Source organism: Ceratotherium simum, chromosome 10, assembly GCF_057802395.1.
Source record: "Ceratotherium simum simum isolate JZ-2026a chromosome 10, ASM5780239v1, whole genome shotgun sequence".
Taxonomy (NCBI): domain Eukaryota; kingdom Metazoa; phylum Chordata; class Mammalia; order Perissodactyla; family Rhinocerotidae; genus Ceratotherium; species Ceratotherium simum.
Genome location: NC_141909.1, coordinates 46,931,729 through 46,946,170, shown reverse-complemented (window position 1 = coordinate 46,946,170; position 14,442 = coordinate 46,931,729). Strand labels below are relative to the sequence as shown.

General features: G+C 39.2%; 1 protein-coding gene and 1 long non-coding RNA gene across 3 annotated transcripts in view; one reads left to right on the top strand and one right to left on the bottom strand.

Annotated features, from left to right (window-relative positions):
- The window catches only part of LOC147916107 (uncharacterized), a 65,680-nt gene that overhangs the window by 25,986 nt on the left and 25,252 nt on the right, over positions 1–14,442 (top strand). The gene's annotated exons all lie outside the window — the stretch shown is intronic.
- DIAPH3 (diaphanous related formin 3) overlaps positions 11,602–14,442 on the bottom strand; it is a 480,740-nt gene continuing 477,899 nt past the window's right edge. For both annotated transcript variants that reach the window (XM_004433600.3, XM_087436004.1), the window contains one exon: positions 11,602–13,093. In XM_004433600.3, coding sequence (XP_004433657.2) covers positions 12,831–13,093 — 263 coding nt within the window. In that variant the 3' untranslated portion in view covers positions 11,602–12,830. The remainder of the gene's footprint in view (positions 13,094–14,442) is intronic.

Below are 14,442 nucleotides of genomic sequence, written 5' to 3'. Positions count from 1 at the left end.
AAACTGTTCGTCTTCTCACTCAGTACGATACAGAGGCACACTCTGTGGGGTACATCTCAGATGCCAAAAGTTAAGCAGAGCAGTATTTTCCACCAGAACCATTTGGTTTGTTACAATTACGGATGGTAATGTGATTTGGAAGCTGAATACAGTTTTGAAAGAGCAAAAATAGCAGCAAAACGTCTTATATTTAGAGGAAACAAAAGGTTTAAAATGACAGTTATAGCAACTAAATAACATGTGCTGTTCTGGAATACGCTGCAGAAACTTCGGAAGAGTTGTCTCCTTCTAGAACAAGCTTTCTATTTTGATTGCTCTCCTTGAGCCTGTCTCAGATGTTACCCGAGTATAGCTGGGCCATTTATACATGTTCCACAAATCTGACTCCAGAAGCTTTAAGAAATAATATGGATATTTCCTAAAGGTTTTCTGGAGGGAATTCTGTAGGGCTTCATACACAGTACATGTAGAAAAACGTCTTCAGGTTTCTCTTCACCCATCCATCTCCACCAAATCCTTACAGTGGTTGTAAAAACACTTCTCTCCATGGTAATTGCTTTACATTTTCCTCCTCTTCCTCTCCCTCCTTTTGCTAGTCTCTCTCTGTTCTTTTCCTTGTAAATCCTGCTACCGTAGTCTGTGGTTTCCCCAGCTATTCCACTCCTCACTTAATACCCCTACCTCCATGGAGAGATCCAGGGAAAAAGATGTGGGTTAGAAAGAAAGAGGTGGTGAATTCTTCTGTATTAATTTTTTTTTGTCCCTGTCGTAATGATATGTAAGCTTTATGAGATTGTATTGATCATGTGATTCTTTTCTGTGCTCTTTCCACTTTTTAGGAAGAAGGTCTTAGTTCTCCAGCAGCTCCATAGCTTTTAACTAAATGAAGTGTGAAGGCTTTAGGGAAGGGCAAGGCCTAGAAATTGGGGACGAGACTTTGGGCTCTACCGATATCCACTGTAATTCTTAGTTACTGGTTTTGGGTGGCTAATGCCCTAATCTGTTGACATAAATGGTTGAGAATTTTTCAGTGTCTTCCATCTTACCAAGGACTCTAATTCTGTGGAGTACATGAAAAAGCGGTTCTGTAAGGCTTGCTTGTCTTTCTTTACATGATCTTTAAGGACAGGTACTTCTTCAGGCTGTTTGCCTGGAGCTTTCCCTGAAGCAAATCAATGGGAGCACCTGCCCCAGCCCTACAATGGCTGAGGTTCTGTCCACATCCTTGCCCTACAGTATGGCGTGCTGGTGATTACCTAGCGCCACTACTTCTATGTCTCAGTAGACCCAGAGACTTGTGTCAGGGCGACATCCATGAGCCAGTGAGAGTAGGAGAATATGAGATATCTGACTTTTCTGTTTGGTCCCAGCCTAACGATAGCGATGTTCTCAGCTAAGAATGCCCAGAGCACTTGCCTGGCCCATATTACTTGTGATGAACCCCCACAGACCTTCCCCTCTGTCTGCCACCAGGGCCAATATTGTAGCTGGGCTGGCCCTTGTGGTTCTTATGATTACAGAAAGTAATTCAGTAAAAAGAACCATCAGGGAACTTTGAGGAACAAGATTTATTGCTCACCTTTATTAGGGTCTGAGGATGGGTTAACTAAGGTTTCACCGACTCGCTTCGTATTGGGGAGTTTAATGGATAGGGGCAGGAATTAGGGTGTGGGAAGGGAGAAACAGGGTCACCCAAGTGGTCAGTTATCTAGGTTACCCAGGGCTTTCTAAAAGGGGAACTTCATGGGTGGGGCAGCCCAGCTCTTTATGTGGTTGTGTAGTGGGCCATGTGTTTATTTGAGATGGATGTCTTGGCCGTCACAAGCATAATGTCAGGCGCTAGACTACACTGACCATAGTGAAGACCTAAAGGCCTCTGAGCTGGGAGCTGAGAATCTGAGTGCCAGATAATCTGCTTCATTTCACTTATGGGGTAAGAGGGCCCTAGAATTTGGGGTTCTAGGGGCTCATGCTTCTGTTGCCCTTTTCATTTGGCCTGGATCGTCGGATGGCTAGCAGCTCACTCCTGGAGCCTCTGCCACACATTTCTGAGTCCTGAGTCTCTGGCCTCCTGACAACTTCACGTTACCTACCATCATTTCCTTTGTGACCTTTACAGTTGTCAAATGAGCTTATCATCTTTTTCCCTCTAGTACTTTACCCCTGAAGTGAAATAAGCCTACACGTTAATCACCTTGGGTTCTCAGACACTTTGCTTTGAACGTCTTTTGTAGTTCTTTGCTGTCTAAGAGAACATGCATTTAGCGGCTTGGGTGCCCTGCTCTTTCAGAGTACATTGTGTTCTCAAAGGCTGCATGACATAAGCTTGTACAGATGAAAGGGCCACACTGGTTTTGGTAGCTTCTGTTTGGCTTATTTGACTTTAGTGATGTCATATTAAAGTTTCATGCTTTCTGGTGTGTAGAATTGATGTAGCATAAATTAGTTGGCTGATCTATGCATTTTTGCTCTATTGTTTGAAAATTACTGTCTCCAGGAAGCTCCCTAGTGGGTACAACTTTGCCTCCATGGATCCTAGACAAAACACCACTGTTAGTATTTGTCAGAAAAATATGTATCTATAAGGGGAAAAAAAAGAATTCTCTGGAAAAAATCAGACAAATGGTTATTTTTACACATTCTTATTTTTCTCTGTATCATTTCGAAAGAATGCACATCCCACAGTGATGTGGATGATCTAATGGCATTTTGTACCAGTAGTGTTAAAAATTAGTGACAGACATAATCTCAAACTCTATGGTTATTTTCTGAAATAAACACATGAGAGCATATACTGAAAATGTATCAAGTAGGAAAGTGATGTGCTTGCCTTAAATACCAAGATAATTTAGTGCAGACTAATTTTTGCAATAATTAATATAATAACAGATGTTCACCTTGGAATACCATAAATATAGAAATCTTGATGCATGTAAGATTAATAAAAATTTGAAGCCTCCTAATTTAATTATATTTTATTTTTATGAAGATGAAACAAAACTTAAGGATGTTTGATACCATGAGTAATTGTTAGCTATTTTCCTTTTGTAGTTGGCTCAGCAAAATTTAGACAGCCCTTTATCAAATTTTTAAAAAAATTGCCAATGTTTTGAGAAAAATATATGAGTCTGTGTGTTACAGAGGAAGCAGGATGCTGGCTTGATTAGCTTTCCTGCATCTCAGACCTATTTTGTGCCCCCCAAATGAAAATTTCATGCTGTTTCTGTCTTCAAAGCCTCTGTAAATGTTGTTCCCTCTACCTGACACTCTCTCTGCCTGCCTAGTTTTGCCCATCCTTTTCACTTCAACTTAAGTCACTACCCAGGAGAGCTTCCCTGATCCCCCCATCAGCTCAGCTAGTCTTCCATTATATTCTCCTCCTAAAGCCCGTACTTCCTATACCAAGCACACTTACGTGTTTATCTTCTCTGGTGGATTATATACCCCTCTAGGGCAGGGCCTATATTTGTTGAGCTTTCTATCCTGGGTATTTAGCACAGTCTTTGGCATTATTGAATGAAAGGGTTTATGGTAAGGATTGGCATCTGAACAGCTTATGACGGGCTCTTGCATCTAATTGCTATTTTACGTACACGGACTTTAGCAAAAGGGTAAGAGTTGTCTGAAAATAAACCAAGATCATTCTCTAATGGATCCCTTGGACTTCTTTCATTAGACAGATTGTTCATTAATTATTTTCAACACAGTTGAAGTAAATTTTATTGAGCTTTGTGCCAGGTATCATACAAGACACTGAAGATATGGTGATTAACAAAACATAGCCCTTGTTTTCCCTAAACAAAGCAGATAATGGATACATATGCCCTAGATCTGTGTGTGAAGATAATGATGTTAGCAACTTTTAACTTTAGAAGGATTGAACTGTGGGAACAAAAAGGATGGACAGATAGAAACCTGTACTGGACTGCTTTAGCAGTAACAGGCAAATTTGCTTTTTATTTAAGTCATTTTAAAAAATTTGGTTATTTTTTTGTCAGTATTGCTAGTTATGGAGCAGAAAAAGCATACCTATGGGGAGGCCAATACCAAGTTCAGTTCACCCACGATAAATCTCTTCCCTTCAATATGATTGGAACATAAATTATCTCTTATCCAAATGATGACACTCAGAAATCTCTCAAAATATGTTCTTCCAAAATGCACAGCTTACTACTAATCAAAGGTGTGAGAAATACCTTGATGAGTGGACTAGTCTCCTAAAAACTTCACACATTCTGAATTTAAGAAAAAATCTCAAAACTCGACTGCATTCAAATTTCTAGATATTGTTAAAAGGCCTATTTAAAACGAAGTGATTTTTTTGGCAAAAAATAAGCCTTGTTGAAGTTATGACTTAGTCACGTATTGTGCTTCTATTTCCCTTTAAATTCAGAAAGAAAGGAGGGAAAGAAAAAAGAAGCCAAGGGAAAAACAAAAATGATGAACATTGTTATTTTGCAGGGAGGCTAACAGTTTAGGAAGAACTCGTCTCTTGTATATACCATACTTACAGAAATCTCATGAGTCTTCAAAACACAGAGGGCTTGACAAGCTGTTCATCTGTGCAGGGAAAGCATTCCTAGTGGGAGCAGTGTATGGAAAGTTGGCCAATCTCAGAGGACCCTAAATTCCTGTCAACTGTTGGTCATTTTGAACAACTCCGGCAGCAAACATTCATGTTTAAATTTATTCACCTTAAATTTATATGTGTGATTATTTGACAATCCCATACTCAAAGAGAAGCAGTGATGACAGGAATTCAAATGAGGAGATATTTTGTAAAATTTATCCATTTTCATCTTTGGTGCGTAGGTAGTAGATTCTGGGACATCATGGCACTTGGGAATGAAATAATGAAGCTGAGTGGTGGGTTATCTATAAAGGCAACTACAAAACTGCCTGCAAGGTTTGCAAGGGAGGCAAAGTGTGTAACTCTTATCCCAAAGGATAAGAAAGGATAAAGATAGGGGCCAGCCTGGTTGCGTAGCAGTTAAGTTCACACGCTCTGCTTCGGTGGCCCGGGGTGGGGTTCGCAGGTTCGGATCTCGCTTGTCAAGCCATGCTGTGGCGGCGTCCCATATAAGGTAGAGGAAGATGGGAACAGATGTTAGCCCAGGGCCAATCTTTGTCAGCAAAAAGAGGAGGATTGGCATCGGATGTTAGCTCAGGACTAATCTTCCTCACAAAAAAAAAAAAAAAGAAAGAAAGAAAAGATAAGGATAAACTGCCTCCTGGAAAATGTGTTTTTCCAGGAAGCAGTTTAGAATCATGCAGGAAGACAGTATAGCTTAAGACTGTGGGGTCTGGAGTTTGGGAATGCCTAGATTTTGATCTTGAGTTCACTCTTTACTAGCTATGGGACCATGGATAAGTTACTTAACTTCTCTACTCAGTTTCTTCACTGGTAAAATAGGCTCCAATAGCCATTTCTCTTCATGAGGTTGTTATACACATAAAGTGAGCTAAGACACATAACATGCTTACAACGGTGCCTGGCATATAAGTGCATAACCCACGTTAATTAATGTTTTCATTACTCACTACGTTTCCACATGCTGGGAGTGAGCTGCTTTATCACTCAGACTGAGGCAGCACACTAGCCCAGAGCCTCATCAGGTGCTCTTTCCCGCCAGGCTTTTTGCCTTGCCAGACCATTTCTTTCTAGGGTAGGGTTGATTTATTTTAGTTGCAAGACTTGGTACAGGCGCATGAATAAACCAAGACAGTTATTATGTCTCTCAAAGAGATAAGCCAGCAGAATATGTGATGGCATGAAGGTGATAATTGCCAAGGCTAGGGTGCCCACTTATGACTCCATAAAATCACAGAACAGATTCTAAGAGTGATAAAGTCCTTCTGTGCTCATATATGCCAACCTTCTACCTGAGTAATAGATTCCTTTATTATCTCCTAATCAAACAGACACTGGCCTCTGCTTGCTGAAGTAACTTGGTGAGAGAGGCTGTGTGATGAGGGAGGCAAGGAGACGTGAGAGCCAGTGGTGGGCAAGTCACTTCACCCTTCAGATGGAGAATAAGGGGTTCAAATTAGATGACCTCCAATGTCCCTCTTAAGTCTTGTATTCTAAGACTCAATGACTTCATAACCTTGAAGGACAGCCTGTCGTCATTGAGCATCTCTACAGTTAAAATGCTTTTCCATATAAACTTTTGGCCCTAGCTCTATTCTCTGGAGGCACATGAATAACTTCATTATCTTTTCCATATGAATCTTTTAAGGATTTGAAGACAGCTATTCAGTCCTCTGAGTCTTCTCTCCTTCTGAACATAGACACACTTGTGCATCTGTATTGCTTCCAGCCCTCACCGGGAAGGAATTCCTTTTTGCACCACTCAGCAAACCTCTTCTCAAATCATGCTTCTTATTCTGCCCTTCTCCTAACCTCTTGTATGTGTGCATAGTCTGTCCCCACCCACACCCTCCAGTCTGTGTGCTGTTGGCCCAACGGTGAGTGTGGTTTCCTGTGAAGGCGGTTGCTGTTTAGCATCATGCGGCTCATAGCAAAGGAACCACATGCCCAAATCAACAAAGACATCAAACCCAGGGTCCAAGTGACTCTTGTATGATGTTGGCTGACAACACTTTACAGTTCAGGCAAGGCCTGGTGTTTAGTTTCTGAGGTTTAGGAAAGGCCAACATGCCCAGACAATCCGCATGGATATGTGGGATATAATTCTGGGATTGAATCAATGGTTGCCGTTCTGTAGGGTACCTGAAACTGTAAGAGGACTGAGTGGTTCCTCAAGAACTCACTATTAGATCTCTTCATCATCTGCTCGCCTACAGACACTGTACTCACCAACTTCTCAAAATGGGAGAGGTGTGTTCGCCATGGAGGATGAGAACCATGGTTTATTAGCTTGGATGTCTTTGTATTTCTTGCTGCTTCCATCAATCTCTCTACTTTTCTACTCAGAGCTTTGTACAGTCTTCTGAAAGTCCCATCTTGTCTCAACTCCACAAAGGAGAATGGAGGAAAGGGACTTTTGTCCATTCTTTGACCTCAACATTAAAAGGGAAGCAGCCCCCCTTGAAGATAGGGTGGTGGTAACAAGGGTATTCAGACTGAAAGAATTCCAATCGGAAGGTGCGATTGATTCAGGGTTGTTTGATAAGTGAGCGTAGATTTCCTCAGTTTGTTGCTTCTCAATTCTCCATTAGTAGACTTTCAACCCTTATAGGTCAGATGTAAGTTAAAATGCAAATATTCTCACGGAATAACTCTTTGCTGTTACCATCTACCTAAAGAATTCAAAGGTGGCTGAGGTATAGAGGAAGAGAAGCCATAAGGATAGCAAAAGCCCAGCTTCTCAGGAAGACTGGGGCTTATCAAAGTCAAACTTTGCTTTCCTCATGCTGTACTTGGGACATGCTCAAAGAACGGTCCTCCCAAATGAGGTTACCCTATGTGAACAGGGCATCTGGTCCCCACAGGCGTGCCTGCCATTCCATGTGCCACTAATTCCACCACGCTTCACAGTGTCCTTGAAGTGTTCCTGTTCTTATGTAAGTGTGCTCTCCTTTGGCTCATCAGACAGAAGCTGTTAAGCTTCCCTGGAGAGTAGGAGAAAAGCTATTACAACATATCAAAAAACCCCCTTTCTAGGCAGATTCATGAGGAAGTGCCTGAGAGGCAACTCTTCCCAAAGACCGCCAGGATAAAGGAACAAATCACTGAAAAAATGGGTGGTAAATTGGTGAACTTGGTGACTACAAAATGTTTCCTGTAACATCCTGGGACCCCAGAAGTTATTAAGGAATGAAGCTGGACTCTTCTTGATGAGGTCCTTTAATCTCTAAGAGATTTGCAGTATTCATTTCATAAAGTGAGACATAACATTTCATCTAATGGAGGCAGTAAATGTTCTGCAGAAAACATATGGAGTGACTTCCAGGACATTTTAACTGACTTTCTCATAAAGATTGAAAAAAAAAAAAGAGTCAGATTTGTTTTCTTCAGGTCAGCAATCCTTTATTTTGGGGAGAGGCTGTGGAAGGAGGCGAGGCTAAGGGATACAAGCTATAATTCAGGAGGGTGATACAAGGAAGGTCAGGCAGGACAGGATGATGTGTGAGATCACGTTAGAAATATCACCAGATTCCTTGGGGAGTTATAAAGCTGCCTTAATTCTTGTCCTTGCCAAACATCCTGTAATAGTATGACAAGATTTTATTTATTATCACAGTCAAATTGGACTCTTACGCTCTGGGTAGGCCACAGGTGCCGGATGTCAGTCATGGCTCTTACAATCATCAGAATGGCTCTTGTTAGGTCATTAAGGAAAGGAAAGGAGTCAAGAGGAGACCCTCCAAAGAAAATGTCATTTTTTTCTGGCTGGAGAGGCACTTGTTTGCTTTTATTAGGCAACTAGTTGGTTTTACACTGAAAGGGCTAAGTATTTGTGCCTGATACGAGGGAAGGAAAGAAATATCTAATTTAAAATCAAGCTTCCCTCAGAGGTTGGGTACTTTAATTATGAGGTCTAAATCTTTATTGCCTAATTCTGATGTATTTTAATAGAGACTGCTTTACGCATACTGAGCCTTAATTATTACAAAGGATGTAAACAGACATTTCCATATTACTAATATGTATCCGTACCTAACTATATTTGCCTTTATACATGTTAAGTGTATTAAATATACATGTTATTAAATATTTATGGTTAATCTACTGTTGTTTGATGCAAAGATAGACTTGTTCCAGCAGAACCAGCCATGTCTGTGAAAACAGACACTTTGGGGAGAAATTAACTGGAATATATCTATCTGAGGGCTTGGTCCTGCTCTCAAGAAATAATTCACCAGAACACTTGTTTCAATCTGTTTAATTATTTTATTATACTTTCCTATCATAGACCTCATGTTTGACCATCATTCATGTCTAGTCAGATTATACACAAGATATTAAGATTAGAATGATTCTCCTTGGAGATTCATCTTTAAAATAAATTTTTAGTAACCCATAGTTAGAAATCAAGAAGAAAAGAGAAATTTTTAGAAATAGGTTTATAATCCAAATAACATGGATATAAAATAACATGGAATAAAAATGCCAAGAGAAATATGGATAGTCTCAAACTTTAGATGCAATTACAAAAAAAGTGAGGTTGCATAATAGAGACATACTGAACTACTTTAAAAGGCTGTTGTTAAAAAAAAAAAAAAAATTAGAATGCCCTGAAGAGACAATCCAGAAATTTGGCTTCCAATTACATCATCAGAATGCCTTTAAAAAATTTAGATTTCAAATACAAAATGACTAATAACGTAGATCTGCAGGCACATGGAGAATGTTTGTGATACTTGTTGTAAGGAGACAATATCTGGAACTTTTAAAACATTTTTTGTCCAATGGTTGGAGTTTCAAAATGGACAGTAGAGGGAAAAAAAAAAAATCTATCACTTTTGTTTTCCGGAAGACACCAAGATTCCTTTTAAGTTCTTGTCTCTTGGAGATGCGTGAAGGGAGAATATTGTTGAAGTCAAATATGACACTCAAATCTAATTAGGTGAATAGGATACAAAGAGGCCTCTATAGTCAAACCCTAATTGGAGGGCACAGCTAACCTTCTACCTCAAACCCCATCCCCCAACCTAGTTGTAACCTTCTCTTTATACCCATTTTAAAAGGCAAAGGTCTGTTTTGAAATAATAAACTTTTATGGTTTAAGGTTCCATTATTTTCATTTTATGGGGAGATTTGGATTCAATTCTGAAAAGCCATCCAGTCTCTGTGGTTCTTTGGCAACTCCAGGTGTTTTGCTAAACAGTAGCTCTTAGAGCAAAATGGTTTAACAATTTGGCCCTTGGATGTGTTTTAAGAACTCTCACGCCTGGCAAGGGCATCTAACAGCTAAGTTTTAACAGTTCACCAGACAAAATTGTAGCTGGGTCACTGCCAGCTACAATTCCTGGATCTCAAAATTTTTAATAATTAATATGAAGAAAAAGAATATGAATGCCACCTTTTTTGATTTGCAAATTAACAGTTTATATATTAGGACCTATTACTTTCCAAAAGTTACACAGTTTGTACAAAAGGTTGCCACAAAACAAATCACTAAAGGTGCTCCCAGTTCACCTGTACTTCCCTATAAAAGAGTTCAATAAAATATAGCACAGATATATATTATAGCCTAAAGGATTTAGTTTCTGACTAGTAAACTCAGGTCTACATTGGATTGTGATACTTTAAGAATGAATCAACCCAGAAATAATCGTTTGTGGGTAAACTAACACTTTAAATTATTAATAACTCCTGTTTTGAATAAATAGTATGGTAACAACTAAAGAGTTTTGGAGCAATTGGTATAAATGTGTTTTCTAGGTTTACTAGAAAATTTTGATGTGAATTATTGAAATGTCCACTTCCTCATGTAAACACTAGGTGTTTTTGACGTATTTTGTTTAAATACGCGAATATTAAAAAAAAGGACCTACATGCATATATGGTTAGATTGCTTCCCTTATTTTTAAATTAAATATTTGATTGGGAGAACTTGTTAGCAGCAAGCCTCGGCTTTTGGACAACTCAAGGATCACTTAGTTTCTGTGGGTTCTTGCCAAACTCTCTACCTTGATTTGAGAGAAAGGGGAGGAGAGTCTATTTGGGGTTTGTCACTGGCCTGGATGGAACATCCTCATCAAGGGCACTGAGCTGTGTCAGATGGTTTCGAGTTGGCCTTTTATCTGCTAATTCAAATGAACATTTGCTCAGAAACACGAAATTGTATCTCACTGTCTGTCCTCAAATTAAAGGTCATCGCTATAGTTTTCATCTACAGTTGGCTAAAGGAATATTATGAATTTTAAAACCTAATTATATCCTCTTGCCCACTGTTGAAGGGGCATTTACCAAGGAAATATCCGCAACAGAAAATGATCTTCTTGTTGGCCCTTACCTCCGTCAACTCTTTGTTTTGTGGTCCCTTCTCCACAGCTCTAGTCCTACTATTCAGGTCTGCTCAGAACAGGCTCCTGTCAGTGAGGAGGAGGGAGGGAGGGAGCGAGCGGGAGGGAGGGAGGGAGGGAGGGCAGGCCACTGACCTGCAGGAGGCCAGCCCTCCTGGTGCTCTGCTAGCCTGTGGCTCCTGGCTCTCCTGCTAGAAGGTTGTCCATCAGCTCCTACAGACAGATGCTCTGGGGGCTGACTGCTCGGTTCCAGGACTTGCCTGCCTTCCTCCGCCCCTGGGAGTCATCTTCACTTCCCTTTACTTGCCAGGCTGCTTCTCCCCTGTGGCTGCTCTCTGGCCCCAAGTTTCCAGAGTGTTCACCTGCTACCTGGTGTGTCCAAACTATCTGGTTGAATTTCAGTTTTGTTTCTGAAAAGCCTAAGTCTTTGCAAAATCACGTTAAGAGCCGATAGCCAGATTCTTTCGTTTAACTTCTTTCCTTGCTGCTAGGGCTCCTGTCTGCTTAAATGTGTAAATACCCTTCACCTTTCTTGATTTTTAAGATTTGTTTTCAGGAAAATAGAAATTGCAACTGGAGGACAAAATGCACATTTCAGAAATACATACAAGAACAATTTATTCCCATATTGGCCGTGGATCACACTCTGTTCCCCAATGTCTATAAACAGGGCCTGGTTCATAGTTCTAATTAATTAACTAACTTTATTAACTTGGAGCTGAAAGGAGGTGGCAACTTAAACAAGGAAATAAAAAGCAGTGGACCTCGCCAGACTAGTTCCATATAACTGCTTTTTAACTGGAGGTAAAAGAGCAGTCACTTACTTATTGCACGTAATAAAGCAAAATAGATGCTTAGATAGACTGCAGAGCACAGTCTATTTCCCACTTATCCACAGAATATGCCAACTACAAAAGAAAAGAAGCGATTTTTTTCATTTAGTGCAAGTAGCAAGTTTATTTTCTTTCTTTGATATAGAATTAACAGTTAATTTGCCCCAAATGAGGTAAAATTGCAACATTTGCACAGGAAAACTTTCCTTGAAACACTTCAGTTCTTTGTTAAAGTTATTGATTGTCAGATCAAAGAAATTGCAATTTCAAGTTTGTTCACAGAAATAAAAAAAATTCTTTACTTGGGAAGTTTCAAAATGGCAGTTTTATCCCAGAGTCATAATTGCCAGGGGAAAAGGTGGCTAAGAATTTCCGCAACACTGTAACATTGTATACATCCACTTTGTACAAAAGCATGTACATTTTGCAAAGAGTGTATACATTCCTATCACATGATTTTTGGAAATGTGCTCAATTGCCTTATAGTCTCCTACCGGGTCTGATTAATATGAATTCAACAGTGATGATAATGAGCTTACCAATCATTTCCTCACAGCTCTGTTATACTCAGTTTTATGTTTCTGATGCTACATTGATAGCATGTGGATCCCAATTAAGGAGAAACCTGGGACTAAATAAATAACATGCATGGAATAGACATGGATATGTAGCAAGACCTGAGGTTGATGATTTGACATTCATTAATGTTGAAAACAGAAAAGTAAAAATTACAGTGACTTAGAAAGATGGTATTTTCTTAAGGACACATTGCTGAACACATGGCCACCGACCTGCTCTCTGAAGCATTATGTAGAATTTAACCACCTAATATAGAACACATGAACACCAGGAGACAAAAAAAAAAGCATTAAACCTATTACAACCTTGAATAAGCCAAAACCTCAAGTACAGAGAAAAAGCATTGCAATCATGCATTTAGCTTTATTTTTCTAATATATATCATAATTTAAAACTATATAAAGTCATTTATATAAAAAGCAATTTTTTCAAGTGTTAGAGCATGGCTTTATATTTGGCTTAATCATTTTTTACCGGTTTAATTTATAAAGCTCGTAACCTTGCCAGCAGGGCTTCAACTTCGGGAATGGATTCGTTTTTAGAAACAGAGCCAAGAAGTTCCATTTCCTTTTTCCTGTTGTTTTCTACATTGCAGGCTTCCTTCTTCTCGACTGCCTTGATCCTCCCTGTAGACGTATGTGTGTCTAGATTATAATTAAGCTCCTTGGCGACTGGAGTCCTTGTTGAGTTGCAATTGCTATTGTAGTGTGAACGTGACCCTTCTGTCAACTGTGCTTGCTGGTTTTCTACGGTAAGGAAGAAAGAAACATAAAACTTATCACTGTGATTAGGAAGCACTACGTACATTATGAAACATAAATTTAAAATAATTATTCTCAATAAACAAGTCCTCTTAGGTAGACTAAATGAAAAAATATTCAACAGAGTAAACTAGATTTAAAATAAACACACAGACGTTAAGAATAAACTAAAACATAAATAGACAATCATTTCATTAGTCCTAATGCTTATTTCCTTCTTCCTTTATGCTTGAAATGCCCATCACTCAGTTATTAGCAAGGTCTGGGTCCTGTATTTCATTCAGGTCTCTGCTCAAACGCTTTCTAAACAGAGAGAGGCCTTCTCTGACCAACCATCTAAAATAGCCCTCACTCTTTTCATCAACATCTCTTTACCCCTCATTTTTTCCTTCACAGAACTCATAACCACTGGACACATCATATACTTGTTTACTAGTTCTTTGTCTTTTTACCAGGATGTAAGCTCCAAGAGAGCAGGGACATTGTTTTAAATACTCCTGTAACATTGGTGCCTAGAATGGCCATGGAGTAATGTAGGTGCTCAATAAATATGCATGGGGGGTCACAAACTGACACCACAGAAATACAAAGGATCATAAGAGACTATTATGAGCAATTATACGCCAAACAAATTGGAAAACCTAGAAGAAATGGGTAAGTTCTTAGATACACACAACCTGCCCAGACTGAATTAAGAAGAAATAGAAAATCTGACTAGACTGATGACAAGTAATGAAATTGAATCAGTAATTAAATTCCCAGAAAACAAAAGTTTGGGACCAGATGGCTTCACAGGTGAATTCTACCGAACATTTAAAGAAAAGTTAAAACCCCTATCCTTCTCAATTTATTCCAAAAAATTGAAGAGGAAGGAACACTTCCTTCCAGCATTTTCTGATACCAAAATCAAAGACACCACACACACACACAAAATTACAGGCCAATATCCCTGATAAACATAAATGCAAAAATCCTCAACAAAATATTAGCAAATTGAATTCAACAATACATTAAAAGGATCATACACCACAATCAAGGGAGATTTATTCCAGGGATGCAGGGACGGTTCAACATCTGCAAATCAATAAATGTGATATACCACATTAACAAAATGAAGGATAAAAATCATATGATCATCTCACTAGATGCAGAAAAAGCATCTGACAAAATTCAACATTTATAATAAAAACTTAACAAAGTGGATATAGAAGGAATGTACCTCAACATAATAAAGGCCATATATAACAAACCCACAGCTAACATCATACTCTACTGTGAAACAGTAGAGTTTCCTCTAATTTCCTCTAAGATCAGGAACAAGACAAGGATGCCCA